This window comes from Hyla sarda, chromosome 4, assembly GCF_029499605.1.
Source record: "Hyla sarda isolate aHylSar1 chromosome 4, aHylSar1.hap1, whole genome shotgun sequence".
NCBI lineage: Eukaryota > Metazoa > Chordata > Amphibia > Anura > Hylidae > Hyla > Hyla sarda.
Window position 1 is genome coordinate 243,334,482 of NC_079192.1, and position 18,775 is coordinate 243,353,256.

At 43.6% G+C, this 18,775-nt stretch overlaps 1 protein-coding gene across 2 annotated transcripts in view; it reads right to left on the bottom strand.

Moving 5' to 3' along the window:
• The window catches only part of CFTR (CF transmembrane conductance regulator), a 285,066-nt gene that overhangs the window by 14,481 nt on the left and 251,810 nt on the right, over positions 1-18,775 (bottom strand). For both annotated transcript variants that reach the window (XM_056573841.1, XM_056573842.1), the window contains 3 exons: positions 5,237-5,326; positions 3,229-3,401; positions 1,501-1,606 (listed from right to left, as the gene is read on the bottom strand). In XM_056573841.1, coding sequence (XP_056429816.1) covers positions 1,501-1,606; positions 3,229-3,401; positions 5,237-5,326 — 369 coding nt within the window. The remainder of the gene's footprint in view (positions 1-1,500; positions 1,607-3,228; positions 3,402-5,236; positions 5,327-18,775) is intronic.

Below are 18,775 nucleotides of genomic sequence, written 5' to 3' on the forward strand. Positions count from 1 at the left end.
GGGGAATGGGGGGAGGGGGTAACTCTGCCTATACCTATGGGGAATGGGGGTGGAGGGTTAACTCTGACTACACCTATAGGGAAGAGGGGGGTTACTCTGCCTATACCTATGGGGAAGAGGGGGGGGGGGTACTCAGCCTATACCTATGGGAAAGAGGGGAGGGGGGAACTCTGCCTATACCTATGAGGAAAGGGGGGGGGGTAATTCTGCCTATACCAATGGGAAAGGGGGTGGGGTAACTGTCTATACCTATGGGGAAAGGGGGGTAACTGCTCATACCTATGGGGAAGAGGGGGGTAACTCTGCCTATACCAATGGGGAAGAGGGGGGGTAACTCTGCCTATACCTATGGGGAATGGGGGGGGGCGACTCTGCCTATACCTATGGGGAAAGGGGGGGGTAACTCTGCCTATACCTATGGGGAAAAGGGGGTTTAACTCTGCCTATACCTATGGGGAATGGGGGGGTTAACTCTGCCTATACCTACTTTGTGTAGAGTAGGGAAGGGCACTGGAAAAATGCAGAGTATGAAATGTTTGTCCAACAGATGTTAAGAGATCCACATGGTGGTCTTATCCGGACATTGAAGAAAAGGAAAGAGGGCGCTGCTGATCAGAAAAGATGTAATTGTGAGTCCCAAAATGTAACTGTAATCACTTATATGGTATACACATCCTGTGTACAACTGATATCTACCGCCATATGGTCCTGTATATAATCACTTATATTGTATACAGATCCTTTATAGTATACTGGTCTGTGTATAGTGGTTTTATTCAGTACAGTATGGCGGTATTATACTGTTATTGTGTGGTGGTATACATTTACTCCTTGTATACCAGTATTATTGGTCATGGAAATTTACCTACGTTAAAGTGTTTCATACATATATAAATTTTAGTTTATTGTGTGTGTGGGATTTGGAACGTTTGGGAGTAGGGGCGTGGCAGAAGATTGACGAGCTGCAGAGCCTTGCAGGGGCCCTTGCCCTTGCTTTTTTTGGTCAGGGGGCCCTGAATGTTGTCAGTCCTCCCATGCTCGTGGGCGTACCTGTACACCCTCCGTCTCCAACAGGTTAAAGGAGCATCACATGCTTGAAACAATCTTATTTTTCCACAATTTTGAAAGGGTGCCAATAATTTTGTCCAGTCCATTTTTGGAGTTTGGTGTGACATTACGTCTAATTTGCTTGTTTTCCTCCCTTTTTTGGTTTAGTTCCAATACACACAAAGGAAATAAACGTGTATAGCAAAACATGTGTTACTGCCATCCTTTTCTGTGAGAAATAATTAATTTTCTTGAAAAATGTCAAGGGTGCCAATATTTACGACCATGACTGTTTATGAGTTTCAACTGGCAGTCCTGACATTACACCTGATGTAGGGTGGGGGGGTAAATATTTACCAAATGTAAAGTGCCTTCCTAGACTGTCGCCAGGAATTATTTCTGCATGTGACAGATGTTATCTGCTATCAAATAAGTAAAATGAAGTGGACCTACCAGAAAGAACTGACATTCGAGCATGGCTTCCAGTCTGTGTTCACACAAGATGACTGTACAATTAGCAAATGCGTGCTTCAGAGTTTTCCTAATAATCTGAAATGTTCTGTAATAAATTCAAGTCAAATTTATTGGTAAAATGAAAGGTATACACAGGGGGGGGGGGGGGAATGTATTTAGTCAGCCACCAATCGTGCAAATTCTCCCACTTAAAAAGATGAGAGAAGCCTGTAATTTTCATCATATACCTAAACTATGAGAGACACAATTAGAAAAAAAAAATCCATAAAATCCCATTGTCTGATTTTTAAAGAATTTATTTGCAAATGATGGTGGAAAATAAGCATTTGGTCAATAACAAGTTCATCTCAATACTTTGTTACATACTCTTTGTTGGCAATGACAGAGGTCAAACGTTTTCTGTAAGTCTTCACAAGGTTTTCACACACTGTTGCTGGTATTTTGGCCCATTCCTCCATGCAGATCTCCTCTAGAGCAGTGATGTTTTGGGGCTGTCGCTGGGCAACATGGACTTTCAACTCCCTTCAAAGGTTTTCTATGGGATTGAGATCTGGAGACTGGCTAGGCCACTCCAGGACCTTGAAATACTTCTTACGAAGCCACTCCTTCGTTGCCTGGGAGGTGTGTTTGGGATCACTGTCATCTTCAATGCCCCTGCTGATGGAAGGAGGTTTTCACTCAAAATCTCACGATACATGGCTCCATTCATTCTTTCCTTTACATGGATCAGTTGTCCTGGTCCCTTAGCAGAAAAACAGCCCCAAAGCATGATGTTTCCACCCCCATGCTTCACAGAAGGTATGGTGTTCTTTGGATTCAACTCAGCATTCTTTCTCCTCCAAACACGAAAGTGAGTTTTTACCAAAAAGTTCTACTTTGGTTTCATCTGACCATATGACATTCTCCCAATACTCTTCTGGATCATCCAAATGCTCTCTAGCAAACTTCAGATGGGCCCGGACATGTACTGGCTTAAGCCATCTGGCACTGCGTGATTTGAGTCCCTGGAGGCATAGTGTGTTACTGATGGTAGCCTTTATTACTTTGGTCCCAGCTTTCTGTAGATCATTCACTAGGTCCCCCCGTGTGGTTCTGGGATTTTTGCTCACCGTTCTTGTGATCATTTTGACACCACGAGCTGAGATCTTGCGTGGAGCTCCAGATCGAGGGAGATTATCAGTGGTCTTGTATGTCTTCCATTTTGTAATAATTGCTCCCACAGTTGATTTCTTCACACCAAGCTGCTTGCCTATTGCAGATTCAGTCTTCCCAGCCTGGTGCCGGTCTACAATTTTGTTTCCGGTGTCCTTCGACATCTCTTTGGTCTTAGCCATAGTGGTGTTTGGAGTGTGACTGTTTGAGGTTGTGGACAAGTGTCTTTTATACTGATAACAAGTTGAAACAGGTGCCAGACTCTTAAAGAAGAAATTACAGGTCTTTGAGAGCCAGAAATCTTGTTTGTTTGTGGGTGACCAAATACTTATTTTAAGCCATAATTTGCTAATAAATTCTTTAAAAATCAGACATTGTGATTTTATGGATTTTTTTTCTCATTATGTCTCTCATGGTTGAGGTATACCTATGATGAAAATTACAGGTCTCTCTCATATTTTTAAGTGGGAGAACTTGCACAATTGGCGGCTGAATAAATACTTTTTTGCCCCACTGTACTGTAAAATGTAATCATATTGGTTATTTATAACTTACATTGGATCTAAGTGAGCGCTAGGTTCATCCAGCAGAAGAATCTTGGCCTTGCTAAGAACTGATCTGGCCAAACACACCAACTGCTTGTGTCCATGACTTAGAACATATCCACCATCCAGGAGCACAAAGTCCAGCTGACCTGGGAACTGCTCAATGATTGACTTCAGCCCAACCTGCAGAATGGAAGAATTATGATTAACATTATTTTTTATAACTGTGTTTACAAAACAATGGTGAGTGGGATGCAGCTAGTTGTCCCTGGAAACCAGGTATTAGTAGTTTCCCTAAACCGTTTCGCTGCCTGGTTGCTTTGGGCCTACTAACAGCACCAGGAGCACCAGGTGACAGCAGCGTTCTTACTTATCATGGCCGCACAGGAATATAGGGCTGAGTGGTGTTGGAAGCTTAGAGGCTGCGGATGAATGCTGGGGGCATAGCCTAAGTAGGGAAGACATGCCTACCACAGAAAGCTCCATCTACTGTGTTACTGGTACAACAATTGCAGCCTATATTGTGGTGTCATGGAGCAGACCATGACCTCTCCTACTAGATAGCAGGCCCCACAATGCAGACATTGCCACTATCTTGCAGATAAGTCTGTGAAGGGGGGACAGAGGGTGGGAGGGGTCTAGAGGTGGACTAAGGAATCTGCAGAGGGGGATAGAGGGGTGGGTGTAGAGGGGGACAGAGAAGTATGGGGGCCGATGAGTCAAGGGGGGATGGAGGGGTCTGAAGGAGGAGACAGAGGGGTCTGTAAGTTGACAGAGGAGTCTGTGGGGGGAAGGGGCAGAGGAGTCCGAAGTGGGACAGTACAGGGGTGTGATTCAGCCAAATTGAGAAGGAACAGTGTGGCAGGGCTATACTCGGGCAGAGTGTGTAGCAAGGTATATACAGGAGCGCAGTGTGTGGCCGGATATATTCAGGGTACAGTGTGTGGCAGGGTTTTATTCAGCGGTACAGTCTATACAAGTGTTATATACATGAGTATAGTGTGTGGCAATATTACATTCAGGGGCATAGTGTGTGGCAGCATTGTATACAGGGGTACAATGTGTGGCAATATTTATTACAGGAGTACAGTGTGTGTCAATATTTATTACAGGAGTACAGTGTGTGGCAATATTATATACACGGGTTCAGTGTGTGGCAGTATTATATTCAGGGGCACAGTGTGTGGCAGGGTTTTATCCATGGGTGTAGTCAGTGGCAGTATGATATACGGGGATACAGTGTCGGCCAGGGTTATATTTGGGGGGGGGGGGGGGAGGGCAGGGTTATTTCTATTATTGTCTTCAATAATAGGATGAGGATCTGCGGACAAAGTGAGGAACCATTGGTGTCTGGGCTTCAAACTCTGCAGAGGGAAGAAGTAGCTGGAAGAAGTCATTTTGGTCCAGACCAGATGAAGAAAAGAGGGAAAGACAACAGAGAGGATGTCACCTGCGAGTCATTAATGTCATTGTTAAAGTGAAACTGTTCGTGAAAAGTTAAAGGGAAACTGTCATTATTTTCATGCTGCCTGAACCATTTTGGTGGTCCTTGACAGCATCTCCCTGCCCCACAGCTTTGATTGCTAGATCTCCTCTGGTTTTACAGCGAAAAACCTGTTAATCAAAGTTGGTGGGACAGACAGAAGCCACCAGGGACCACTCCTATGGCTCATGGTTCAGGTAGCATAGAAGTTATTTATTTAATTTTTTTCAAGCAATAACACCAAGATAAAAATGTTATCCTTGTGTATCTGTTTTCAGACACTGTGATCACTATGTGTTGCCACATGGTGGCAACACTGTATGAGAAATCAAAGCAAACCAGATATGTGTTTAACAAAGAAACATTTGATTATCCTTAGCTGAGTCCTTTGACATCCAGAGGAAATGGAAGCACACATCCAGCAAACAGCCTTTGTTATTTGTCTGTCATTTTGTCGGGATGTTCACAATACAGCCCATTGTCAGCACCAGCCATTTTGTAATCCTTGTCACGCACATATTGCTAGTTGTATTACCTCTTCAGTTACTTTCCAGATTTCTTCATCACTGTGCTTTCCGTAAGGGTCAAGGTTTTTCCGGAATGTCCCAGAAAATATGAAAACTTTCTGTACAGGAAATAATCATACATACAGTCAATAATCATTTGCATTATTACCTTTTCACCATTTCGGCTGAATTATTAGTGTTGATAGATTAGGAAATTTAACTTCCTTGTTTGATGTAGATGGGATTAAAAGAATTGAACTGGAGATCTGTTCAAAGAAGGCAATACTGTATCTCATAGTCTTTAGCTGACTGATCAGTTCCCTCAGCTCACAAGTTAAAAGGGTACTACAGAGAGGAAAAATGTTTTCAAATCAACTGGAGCCAGAAAGTTAAACAGATTTGTAAATTACTTCTATTTAAAAATCTTTAGTCTTTCAGTACTTATCAGCTACTGTATACTTCAAAGGAAGTTGTGTAGTTCTTTCCAGTCTGACCACAGTGCTCTCTGTGGCAGGAACTGTCCGGAGCAGGAGAGGTTTGCTATGGGGATTTGCTCATGCATTGGACAGTTCCTGACATGGACAAAGGTGGAAGCAGAGAGCACTGTGGTCAGACTGGAAAGGACCACACAACTCAGTGTGGAGCATACAGCAGCTGATAAGTATTGGAAGGCTTGAGATTTTTAAAAATAAATAATTTACAAATTTGTATGCCTTTCTGGCACCATTGATTTGGAAAAAAAAAACAATTTAGCTAGAGTACCCCTTTAAGCTTTAGAGCAATGCAAAGGATCAGTAAATTTAACATAGAGTATTATACACTAAAAAAAAAAAACCTTTTTACTGTAATCACGGATTTCTACCACGCTCCACCACTAGGATGACATGAGGCTTCATATTTGAAAGTAAAAACAACAACCATAACTGTACAACTATGAGAAAGAAATTAGCCATTCATGTGAATAAGTCATGTCACTGAAATTCCTAGGAGTCAAAAGAATGCTCTTATTATACACGGAGACAACCCAGCTTCACATTACAAATTATATTACAAGTAGATTTGTGCACCTCTAGTACAGTCAAATGTCTTGCCCTGAGTTGCTCTTTACTGACCTAAACCGAGGGCTACTGGCCTAAGTCTGACACATTTGTATTGGTGTTAGCCATCAATGTAATATAAAGCATCTCTACTATTTGTATGTAATATGAATGCATTACATGACATTGTGGTGGCCCAGTACGGGAGATGTTACCCCGTACCCTTGCTACCCTGTCCAGCAGCCTCCCTTCAGTGTCCTCTGGGCTCATTGTGCTTGTTTCCCCCCTGTATATATGTTTTGCTATGTATTATAATATATAATGTGTTGTTGCTTTAAGTAATGTACCATGTGATTGTTACCAAGGAGGTACCAGTGACCAGGTGATCCCAGGGGTGACTTATGGGCTCCCTGTTTGTCTCCCCCATATAAGCCCTTGGAGGAGCTAGCTCACTCTCTTTGAGCTCTGCTCTTTTCTGCTAAGCTGAGGTCCAGTCAAGTCAAATCTTAGTGTGTGTGTGTCCAGAGTCATTGGAGAGCTCAAGTCAAGTCTGCAGCCCAGCAAGCAAGCTACAGTCATAGCTTTGTCAGTCGTCAAGTCAAGTCAGTCCTTTTCAGCAACTGTCAAGTCAGTGTGGCCTGCATTAAATTGTCCAGTCCTACTACAAGTCGCAGCAATCCCTTAAGGTCTCTGAGTCACTGGTCTCCTTCGTGGACCCTGGCAGAACTGTATAGACTTTACCATCTGTCTACCCTCAGTAAAGCTACTGTTATCTGTAACTTGGCGTTAGAGTAATTATTATCCCGAAGGTATCTAGCGGTATACCTTCGGGTGGTATCGAGGATGAACCACGCCCTGGCATCATGAATATAAGGGGTTATTGCCATCTGCCCCTAGAGTAACAACATCTGCCCTCATCACACCCCGTTACCACAAAATGTAATAAATACGTAGCAATCCTGGTTATCCTCAGATAAATCACAAAAAAATAACAAAAAATCCCAGCAATTCCTTCCCCACATCACAGCTGTCACACCCCCTCCCATAGGCTTGCATTGAGGGGGCGGAGCATGATGTCACACGGGGGCGGAGCCCTGACATCACAATCCTCTGGCCCCGTGATCAAAAGTAATCAGACCCGGAGCGAACACGCTCTGGGGACTGATTTTAACGGGGTGCGGCGTGCAAGATCACGGGGGTCCCCAGTGGCAGGACCCCCGCGATCAGGCATCTTATCCCCTATCCTTTGGATAGGGGATAAGATGTCTAAGCACCGGAGTACCCCTTTAAAGCTGGACTGACCTGATTTACAACCTGTGTTAGGGTAAGCCTGAAACCATTCTTTCCCTGTCATCCTTCTTCCCTACAACAGGGCATCCTGAATTACAAACCAATAAAAAGAGTTTTAAGAATATTTAGCCTACTTTAAGTAATACTGTGGAGCAGGACTTTGTATGGGCCCCATCTTTTCAATGTGCACCAACAGAAGGTACCCAATGGCAGGGAGAGTGAAGATTAGGGGGGGGGGGGGTGCAGGAATGCTTGTGGGAAATAACCCCTATATACAGTCATGGCCGTACATGTTGGCACCCCTGAAATTTTTCTAGAAAATTAAGTATTTCTCACAGAAAAGGATTGCAGTATCACATGTTTTGCTATATACATGTTTATTCCCTTTTTGTGTATTGGAACTAAACCAAAAAAGGGAGCGAAAAAAACTAATTGGACATACCAAAACTAATTGTCACACCAAACTCCAAAAATGGACTGGACAAAATGATTGGCACCTATAACTTAATATTTGGTTGCACACCCTTTGGAAAAAATAACTGTAATCAGTTGCTTCCTATAACTATCAATAAGCTTCTTACATCACTTCCTTTGCAAACTGCTGCAGGTCTCTCTCATTAGAAGGGTGCCTTTTCCCAACAGCAATTTTAAGATCTCTCCACAGGTGTTCAATGGGATTTAGATCTGGACTCATTGCTGGCCACTTCAGAACTCTCCACCGCTTTGTTGCCATCCATTTCTGAGTGATTCTTGACATATGTTTGGGGTCATTGTCCTGCTGGAACACCCAATATCTCAGACGCCAACCCAGCTTTCTGACACTGGGCTGTATAGTGCGACCCAAAATTCATTGATAATCATCAGATTTCATGATGCCTTGCACACATTCAAGGCACCCAGTGCCAGAGGCAGCAAAACAACCCCAAAACATCATTGAACCTCCACCATATTTCACTGTAAGTACTGTGTTCATTTCTTTGTAGGCCTCATTCTGTTTTCGGTAAACAGTAGAATGATGTGCTTTACCAAAAAGCTCTATTTTGGTCTCATCTGACATTTTCCCAGAAAGATTTTGGCTTGCTCAAGTTTATTTTGGCAAAATGTAGTCTTGCTTTTTCATGTCTCTGTATCAGCAGTGGGGTCCTCCTGGGTCTCCTGCCATAGCTTTTCATTTCATTTAAATGTCGACGGATAGTTCGTGCTGACACTGGTGCTCCCTGAGCCTGCAGGGCAGCTTGAATATCTTTGGAACTTGTTTGGGGCTGCTTATCCACCCGGGCTATCCTGCCTTGACACCTTTCATAAATTTTTCTCTTCCATTCACGCCCAGGGAGATTAGCTACAGTGCTATGGGTTGCAAACTTCTTGATAATGTTGCACACTGTGGACAAAAGGGAAATCTAGATCTCTAGAGATGGACTTGTAACCTTGAGATTGTTCATATTTTTCCACAATTTTGGTTCTCAAGTCCTCAGACAGTTTTCTTCTCCTCTTTGTGTTGTCCTTGCTTAGTGTGGCACACACAGACACACAATGCAAATACTAAGTGAACTTATCTCCTTTTTATCTGCTTTCAGGTGTGATTTTTATATTGCCCACACCTGTTACTTGCCCCAGGTAAGTTTAAAGGAGCATCACATGTTTGAAACAATCTTATTCTTTCATAATTTTGAAAGGGTGCAAATCATTTTGTCCAAATGATTTTTGGAGTTTGGTGTGACATTATGTCAAATTTGCTTTTATTCCTCCCTTCTTTGGTTTAGCTCCAATACACACAAAGGGAATAAACATGTGTATAGCAAAACATGTGTTACTGCAATCCTTTTCTGTGAGAAATACTTCATTTTCTAGAAAAATGTCAGGGGTGCCAAGATTTATAGCCATGGCTGTATATTTAGATATAGATATGTACATATATAGATATGCATAGATAGATATAGATAGGGTGAGACATATATAAATTGCATTTTGTGCTATACTATGCCTTTGTTTGATATGTAATACATTGTTGTTTTCCTTTATGCAATACAAAATAAGTTTCCAGCTATCTTTGTTGTTAAGGTGAGAGCTCCGGTACGGCGCTCCGACCGTGAGTGTTCACCTCCCCGCTCTCCCGCACGCATGCGAATCGCAACCTGCTTCTCACCTGTCCTCTGGTTCCTGGCTTCTTGAAATTTAAAGGGCCTGTAAGGATGCCTAGTCCTTTTGCCAGGTTATTTAAGTCAGCCCCGCCCCTTCCTCCCTTCCAGATCTTCAGTGCCCATTGCCTGAGATTAAGTGTACTTTTATCTGTTTGCCTTGCCCGTGTTCTAGACCCTTCCGCTATGTTTTTTTACTACGCACCTTTGCCGCCTGCCTAGACCTTCTGCTAAGTCAGACTATGCCTTTGCCTTATCCTTCTGTACCTCGCCTGCCCAGCTACCAGTGTGGTCGAGTCGTATCAGGGGTATCTGGGTGTCGCCTGCCACAGCAAGCCAATCCTGCCTTGCGGCGGGCTCTGGGGGACACCAGCGGCATCTTAGACTCTGCTCTCCGATACGTCCTGTGTCATCAGCCACACAGGTCAGTGGATCCACATCCAGCATTGTTACAGTAAGATCCGGCCATGGATCCTGCTGGGGTACCTCTGCCCGAGAATCTGGATCTCGCCACTATAGTGGCTTAGCAGGCGCAACAGTTAAACCAGTTGTCCGCCATGATGCAGCGGTTGCTTACTGCCCAGCAACAACCGCAGCAGCCACAGCCTCCTTCTGCTCCAGTAATGCCTCCCGCTCCAGCAGTCACCATGGGATCCAAGCTCCGTTTGTCTCTTCCCGAGAAGTATGAAGGGGATCCCAAGTTCTGCCGTGGATTTGTGACACAGTGCTCCATGCATATAGAGCTTATGGCAGAACAGTTCCCTATGGAACGAACAAAGGTGGTCTTTGTCATCAGTTTGTTAACTGGAAGGGCTCTGGCCTGGGCAACTCCGTTATGGGATCGCAGGGACCCACTCACAGCCAGTCTTCAGATTTTCCTGATGGATTAAATGATCTCATACAGCTGGCCTCTCGGATTGATATCCGTTTCTCTGAACGACGTGAGGAACAATGTCAAGAAAGGGAGTCGGCACAACCTCGGCGCTTTCCTCGCCTGGCAACTATTTTCCAGCAACCACCTTCCTGTAACCTTCTACATGGCCTCCCGCAGTGGAGGCTATGCAGGTGGATCAATCTCGCCTGACTCTGCAGGAAAGAACTCACCGACGAACTGAGAATCTATGTCTCTACTGCGCCAGTGCAGATCACTTCCTCAAAGATTGTCCTGTACGTCCACAGTCACAGGGAAACGCTCGCACCTAGGGTTTCTGGGAGAGGCCTCCATAGGTGTGAATACTTTCTCTCCACACTTGAATTTGATGGTCCAGCTTTCTCTACTCTCCAAAGAGATAATTTCCATTCTTGTCTTCTTGGACTCAGGTTCCGCAAGAAATTTTATTGATGCCTCCATAGTACATAGGAATCATCTGCCAGTGTCTCGCTTGTTGAAGCCTTTGTATATCTATTCTGCACAGAACCGTTGTCTATGCAGTTTGAAGCCTTGCAAAAGGAGAACTTGTCCTTCTATGTACAGTGGGGATCAAAAGTTTAGGCACCCCAGGTAAAAATTGGCAATAATGTGCATAAAGAAGCCAAGGAAACATGGAAAAATCTCCAAAAGGCATCAAATTACAGATTAGACATTATTATAATATGTCAACAAAAGTTAGATTTTATTTCCATCATTTACACTTTCAAAATAACAGAAAACAAAAAAATGGCATCTGCAAAAGTTTGGGCACCCTGCAGAATTTATAGCAGGCACTGCCCCTTTGCAAAGCTGAAACCTGCCAGTGTCATGGATTGTTCTCAATCATCATCTGGAAAGACCAGGTGATGTCAATCTCAAAGGTTTTAAATGCCCAGACTCATCTGACCTTGCCCCAACAATAAGCACCATATGTTCTTCTAAGCAGTTGTCTAGAAATCTGAAACTGAAAATAGTTGACGCTCACAAAGCTGGAGAAGGCTATAAGAAGAATGTCAGATGTCAATATCCTCTGTTCGGAATGTAATTAAGAAATGGCAGTCATCAGGAACAGTGGAAGTTAAAGCATGATCTGTAAGACCAAGAAAAATATCAGACAGAACAGCTTGCAGGATTGTGAGAAAAACTATTCAAAACCCATGTTTAACTGCACAATCCCTCCAGAAAGATCTGGCAGACACTGGAGTTGTGGTACAATATTCCACTATAAAGAGATACTTGTACAAATATGGTCTTTATGGAGTCATCAGAAGAAAACCTCTTCTATGTCACCACAAAAATCAGCGTTTGAACTTTGCAAATGAACATATAGACAAGCCTGATGCATTTTGGAAACAAGTTCTGTGGACCGATGAGGTTAAAACTGAACTTTTTGGCCAGAATAAGCAAAGGTACGTTTGGAGAAGAAGGGGAACAGAATTTAATGAAAGGAACCTCTGTCCAACTGTTAAGCATGGGGGTGGATCAATCATGCTTTGGGGTTGTATTGCAGCTAGTGGCACAGGGAACATCTCACGAGTAGAAGGAAAAATGGATTCAATAAAATTTCAGCAAATTTTGGATGCTAACTTGATGCCATCTGTCAAAAAGCTGAAGTTAAAGAGAGGATGGCTTCTACAAACGGATAATGATGCTAAACACACCTCGAAATCCACGGGGGGTTACATCAAGAGGCGTAAACTGAAGGTTTTACCATGGCCTTCACAATCTCCTGACCTCAACATAATTGAAAATCTATGGATAGACCTTAAAAGAGCAGTGCGTGACAGACAGCCCAGAAATCTCAAAGAACTGAAAGACTTTTGTAAAGAAGAATGGGCAAAGATACCTCAAACAAGAATTGAAAGACTCTTGGCTGGCTACAAAAAGCGTTTACAAGCTGTGATACTTGCCAAGGGGGCAGTACAAGATATCACCTCTGCCGGGTGCCCAAACTTTTGCAAATGCCATTTTTTTGTTATCTGTTATTTTGAAAGTGTAAATGATGAAAATAGAGTTTACATTTTGTGGACATGTTATGAGAATGTCTAATCTGTAATTTGATGCCTTTTGGAGATTTTTCCATCTTTCCTTGGCTTCTTTATGCACATTAATACACATTTTTACCTGGGGTGCCAAACTTTTGATCCCCACTGTACTTCCTCATTGTACCTCTGCTCTTCTGTTTGGCCTACCTTGGTTGCAACTCCATGCCCAGCAGCTAGATTGGAAAACTGGATAAGTTCTCCATTGGTGACCTTTTTGTACAACAACTGTATTCAAACACTTCCGTCTAAGTTGGTGTCTCCTTCTACTCCTCTGCCCGGTTTGCCATCGTATCTTCAGGACTTTGCTGACGTCTTCAGTGATAAACAAGCGGAAGTTTTACCACCTCATCGTTTATACGATTGTCCTATAAACTTATTGCCTGGGATTGCTCCTCCATGGGGCAGAATTTACCCTTTTTCTATTCCCGAAACTCAGGCAATGTCAAAATACATTAAAGAAAACCTTCAAAAAGGCTTTATCAGGAAGTCTTATTCCCCAGCTGGAGCCTGATTCTTCTTTGTGGAAAAGAAAGACGGTTCTTTGCGACCTTGCATTAATTATCGTGGCCTGAATAAAATTACCGTCAAGAACCGCTATCCACTTCCATTGGTCTCAAAATTATTTGATCATCTGCGTGGAGCGAGGATTTTCTCAAAATTTGACCTTTGTGGAGCCTATAACTTGATTCGCATACGAGAAGGTGACGAATGGAAGACTGCGTTTAATACTCGTAATGGACATTTCGAGTACCTTGTGATGCCATTCGGACTCTGTAAGGCTCCTGCAGTCTTCCAGGAGTTCGTCAATGATATCTTTCGTGACCTCCTATACTGCTGTGTCGTAGTCTATTTGGACGACATTCTCATCTACTCGCCCAATGTACAGATTCATTGTTCCCACATCCGCTAGGTCCTACAATGTCTCTGAGACAATCATCTCTATGCTAAACTGGAGAAGTGTATTTTCGAAAAAAAACTGTCTTCCTTTTCTGGGTTATATCGTTACCAGTCAAGGTCTTCAAATTGACTCTAACATTGTCTGCTGTACTGGATTGGCCACGACCATCCAGTTTAAGAGCTTTTCAGCGCTTTCTCGGTTTTGCCAATTACGGCAATTCGGCAATTTATTCCTCATTACTCCACCTTGGTAGTGCCCATTGTCTCTCTCACGAAGAAGACTTCTAATCCTAAGGTTTTGACTCCAGAGGCTGAAGAGGCTTTCAAACAGTTACAATCCGCCTTCGCTTTTGCACCGGTTTTGTCTAGACCCAATCCAGGCAAACCATTTCTTTTGGAGGTGGATGCTTCTTCAGTCGGAGCTGGTGCTGTCTTGACGCAAAAGTCTTCCAAAGGAAGAATCGTAACCTGCGGCTTTTTCTCTAAGCAATTCTCTCCCGCAGAGAAAAACTATACTATTGGAGATCGCAAACTCCTGGCAATAAAACTAGCTTTTGAAGAATGGCGCCATCTCTTGGAGGGCTCTGTACATCCGGTTACTATATATTCTGACCACAAGAACTTGCTCTATCTCTAGACTGCCCATCGACTAAATCCCTGCTGGTCACTGTTCTTCTCCAGACTTGATTTCTTCATTCACTTCCGTCCGGTAGAGAAGAATTTATGAGCAGACGCTCTTTCCAGGTCTTCTGTAGTCCTTGACTAGGAATCTCCTCCTGAGCGTCTCATCTCTGCAGCACCAGTAAGTCTACAGCACCTTTTAAGATTGCCAGTCTTGAAGTGGGTCATTCCTCTCTCCTGGCTGGTCATTCCAGACTCTACAAGTCCTTGCAGCTCATCTCCAAACAGTATTGGTGGCCTAGTTTAAAACAGGATATGGTTGAATTTGTCCATTCCTGTTCGGTCTGTGCCCGGGACAAGACTCCTTGTTCTAAACCTGCGGGTCTCCTACACCCATTGCCAGTCCCAGAGCTCCCCTCGATACTGCTATGAACTCCATAACTGACCTTCCGTCGGCAATACGGTCATCTGGGTGGTAGTGGACCGATTTTCTAAAATGGCTCATTTTGTGCCTCTGCCTGGACTTCCATCTGCACCGCAGCTTGCTAAGCTTTGCCTTGGCCACATCTTCCGCTTACATGGATTGCCTTCTCATATTCTATACGACCGTGGAGTCCAGTTCGTCTCTAAGTTCTGGTGGGCACACTGTTCTCGTCTCCAAGTTAAGCTGGATTTTTCCTCAGCATACCCCCCTCAATCCAATGGACAGGTCGAGAGGGTGAATCAGGTCTTAGGAGACTATCTTCGTCGACGACTGGTTCGATTTACTTCCTTGGGCAGAATTCTCATACAATCATAGGGACTCTGAATCCTCTGGGACTTCACCTTTCTTTGTGGTTTATGGACTTCATCCTCGTCCACCGCTTCCCTTGCCCTCTTCCTCCGGAGTTCCTGTGGTTGATGAGCAAGTGAGGAATTTCTCCACCGTCTGGCAGAAGACTCGTCAATCTCTATTGTATGCCACTTCTCGTATGAAGTCTCAAGCGGACAAGAAAAGGCATCCTCCTCCCGAGTTCTCTCCTGGTGACAGAGTCTGGCTCTGCTTTAAGGTACCCAGTTGTAAACTGGGCCCTCGCTATCTGGTCCTTATAAGATCAAGAAACGTCTAAATACTGTGGCCTATTCTCTCCATCTGCCGTCCTCTCTCCGGATCCCGGATTCCTTTCATGTCTCCCTCTTGAAACCTGTCATTCACAATCGCTTTTCTAAAAAAAGACACCTCGCCTACTCCCATCTATGGTACCTCTGATGTTTATGTTGTTAAAGAAATTTTGGAATCCAAGTTTATCAGAGGAAAAGTTTTTTCCTTGTGGATTGGGAAGGATTTGGGCCAGAGGAGAGGTCTTGGGAGCCGCAGGACAACATCCTGGACAGTGACTTCATTCGGAAATTCTTGTCCTCCAAAAAGAGGGAGAGACCTAAAGGGGGGGGGGGGTACTGTTACGGTTAGCGCTCCAGTGAGCAACCATGACCGCTCACCTCCCTGCTCTCCGGGCCGCGATTGCCCATGCGAATCGCGACCCGCTTCTCACCTGCCACCGCTCTGTCCTCTGGTTGCTGACACGCACGCCCCTGCCTTCTAGGGTGCGTGTGTGCTCGGTTCTTGAAATTTAAAGGGCCAGTGCTCCATTGATTGGTGCCTGGTCCTTCTCCCAGGTTATTTAAGTCAGCTCTGCCCCTTCCTCCCTGCCAGATCTTCAGTGCCCATTGCCTAAGATTAAGCATACTTTTGTCTGTTTGCCTTGCCCATGTTCTAGACCCTTCTGCTATGCTTTTTGACTATGCATCTTTGCTGCCTGCCTAGACCTTCTGCTTAGTCCAACTACACCTTTGCATTCTGTACCTCGCCTGCCCAGCTACCAGTGTGGTTGAGTCGTATCGGGGGTAGCAACCTGGGTGTCACCTGCCACAGCAAGCCCATCCTGCCTTGCGGCAGGCTCTGGTGAAGGCCAGTGGCACCTTAGACTCTGCTCCCCGATACTGCCTGTGTCATCAGCCACACAGGTCAGTGGATCCACATTCAGCATCGTTACATTGTGTCAAGTTTTTTTATCATATTATGTTTTCAATGGGGTCCCACATCCATACCTCAGATGATCTGTTGGGTGAAGGTACTGCCACGGATATGTACCTCAGCTTACAGGTAGCAGAGGCTCAGGATAGCATTGCCGAGCACAGACAGGTAACAAGGGTAAGGGATCACAGGTATATAGGTTGACATGCCGAAACCCTGTTACACAAAGAAGTCTTCTCTGTGTTTCCTAGGAGCTTAGCCAAGCTCCCCTCACTTTCTGTGTGAAAAGACAACGGCTTGAAGCAGGTATCTCCCTCCCTTTCCCTGTCTGCCGGAGGACACTGGTATTGTTAGGGTATGCCTTTTGCTGAGCACCACCTCAAAACCATTCACAAGTCTAATAGAAGCAAATGGGCAGAAGCATCTGTAGAATTTTTAAATTTCTGTTTGTTTGAAGAGCAAGCAAAATATGCTACGGACTGGCAAACAATGTGGGCAAGCTTATTTTATAATTCATTGCTAGGTTTTAAGTAACTGGGTTTTACTGCAGGATTATTTTTCATTCAGCCTTTATATTGCAATAGGTGAAATCCGAGGCATATATAAAATATGTCTGCAAGTCATAGGGCTTCCTGGTAATTAGTAGGACTTGAGTGGATGGTATATAGTACAGGGAGTGTCTCCTTGGTGCTCTTTGAATCTCTCTGAAACAGCATATAAGTTTTATCAAGTGTCCCTTTGAGGTTGAATTCACACACATCATTTCAGCTCAGGTCAGGTTTTTTGCTTGCAACAAGGTGTAATAAATGAAAATTTTAACATGGCATGGTGTCTTGTTGCTGTTAACCATTAAGAAAATAAGAATATGTATATACATATATTGGTTAAAAGGGTTATCCAGGAATCTAAAAACAGGCTTAATTTCTTTCAAAGACCACTCCAGGTTGGGTGTGGTATTACAAATTGGCTCCATTCACTTCATCGGAGCTGAAATGCAGAACTACACCAAACCTAGAGACATACAGGGAGCGGTATTTGAAATAAATAATTGCTGTTTTTCGATTCATGTATAACCAAAAACTGTTCAAACCTATTTACTAACCAAAAATTGGACTATGCTATAAATCCCCCAGGGGAATTATGTATTAATAGATGTGTAACTTGAAGCCTAACTTGTATAGGGACACTAGAAATACTGTATAAGGATGTTACAGTATGCTTTTATGTAACTTCAATGTTTGCAAATATGAATCACTAATATGAATACAAGCATTTCATACTCTATTACAGAACATAAAACTGGCTTTAAAGTAAACAATAAGAAGAGCTGCTGAGAACACATATAATCCTCCCATTAACACAACTGACCTCAGAGTTAAGTCTTGCAAAAACATAACATACTTAAAATTAAGGAGTATTCTTAAGCCACGTCCACACAAAGCAGATTTGCTGTCGATTTTCTGTGCAAATTCTGCATAAAATTTTCCGCAAAACAAAGTACACTATGGATAGGGTTTAAAGCGTACCCGTCAGATCCAACAAAAAAATGTTTTTAAATATAAATTGTGTGTGACGGTTTTCTCACAATTCTTCTGTGATTTCCCCCCCCCCCCCACCACTATTTATTTTTAACAGCATACAAAATGACTGCTGTCTCGGATTTTTCCCAGCTTGCAATGCGGCCGAGACCTGACTCCCTAGTCAGCTGATGACAGGGAGCCTGTCTGCTTCAATGGGAGTGATCGCTTGGTGGGAGAGTGATCAACTGCAACTAATGCAACAGCTGTAGACACCCTGATTGAAAACCACAGGTCTTTTGTTTCAATGGGTGGGGTGGCTGATGTGTGAGAGGGAGGAAAATGGAATTGTGGGATTTGTAGTAAAAAAAGAAAAGTCAAACAGGAAATACAAGTTCACAAAAAGCTAGCCACAGTGTTATGGTAATCTCACAACATAGCCATTTAGCCCCAAACAAGCGCAGATCCTTCCTAAGCATTACTTACTAAAATCACCTTATGGTGGATAACCCCTTTAATGCATTTAGCATGTAGACATGGTCAAGGCAACTTGCTGAAGTTTAAGTGAGCATCAGAATGGGGACTTAATGATATTTAGATAGCTTTTGAAAATGGCATGGTGGTTAGTGCTGGTCTGAGTATTTCAGAAATTTCTAATCTACTGGAATTTTCATGCACAACCATCTATAGGACTTACAGAGAATAGTCCAAAAAAGATAAAAAAGATGAGCGGCAAGCTATCAAGTGTTCACTGATCTGAGCATGTATGATCATCAGAGCCTTTATTATAGGCCCCACTGCTTGACCCAGAGTCATGTGTGGCTTTAGTTTAAGGTGCTAGGCAAGTTCTCTAACTCCTCCTGTTTTACACTCTTGAACATTGTCCACGTTCACAACCCCAATCCATTTTCCACTATTACCAGAAGTTTGGTCACCTTGCCATCTACCTTCAGAAGTAAAACTTATGGTTTAGAGTCATAGAACCTGTAGTCCTACCAAGAACTTCTGTAGTGCTGTTGCCTCCCTCTTTTTGGCTGTAAACATAACTTTTTTTCCTCAACTCCTACTGTCTGGTCCAGACTCAAGTATTGGGTTTTTA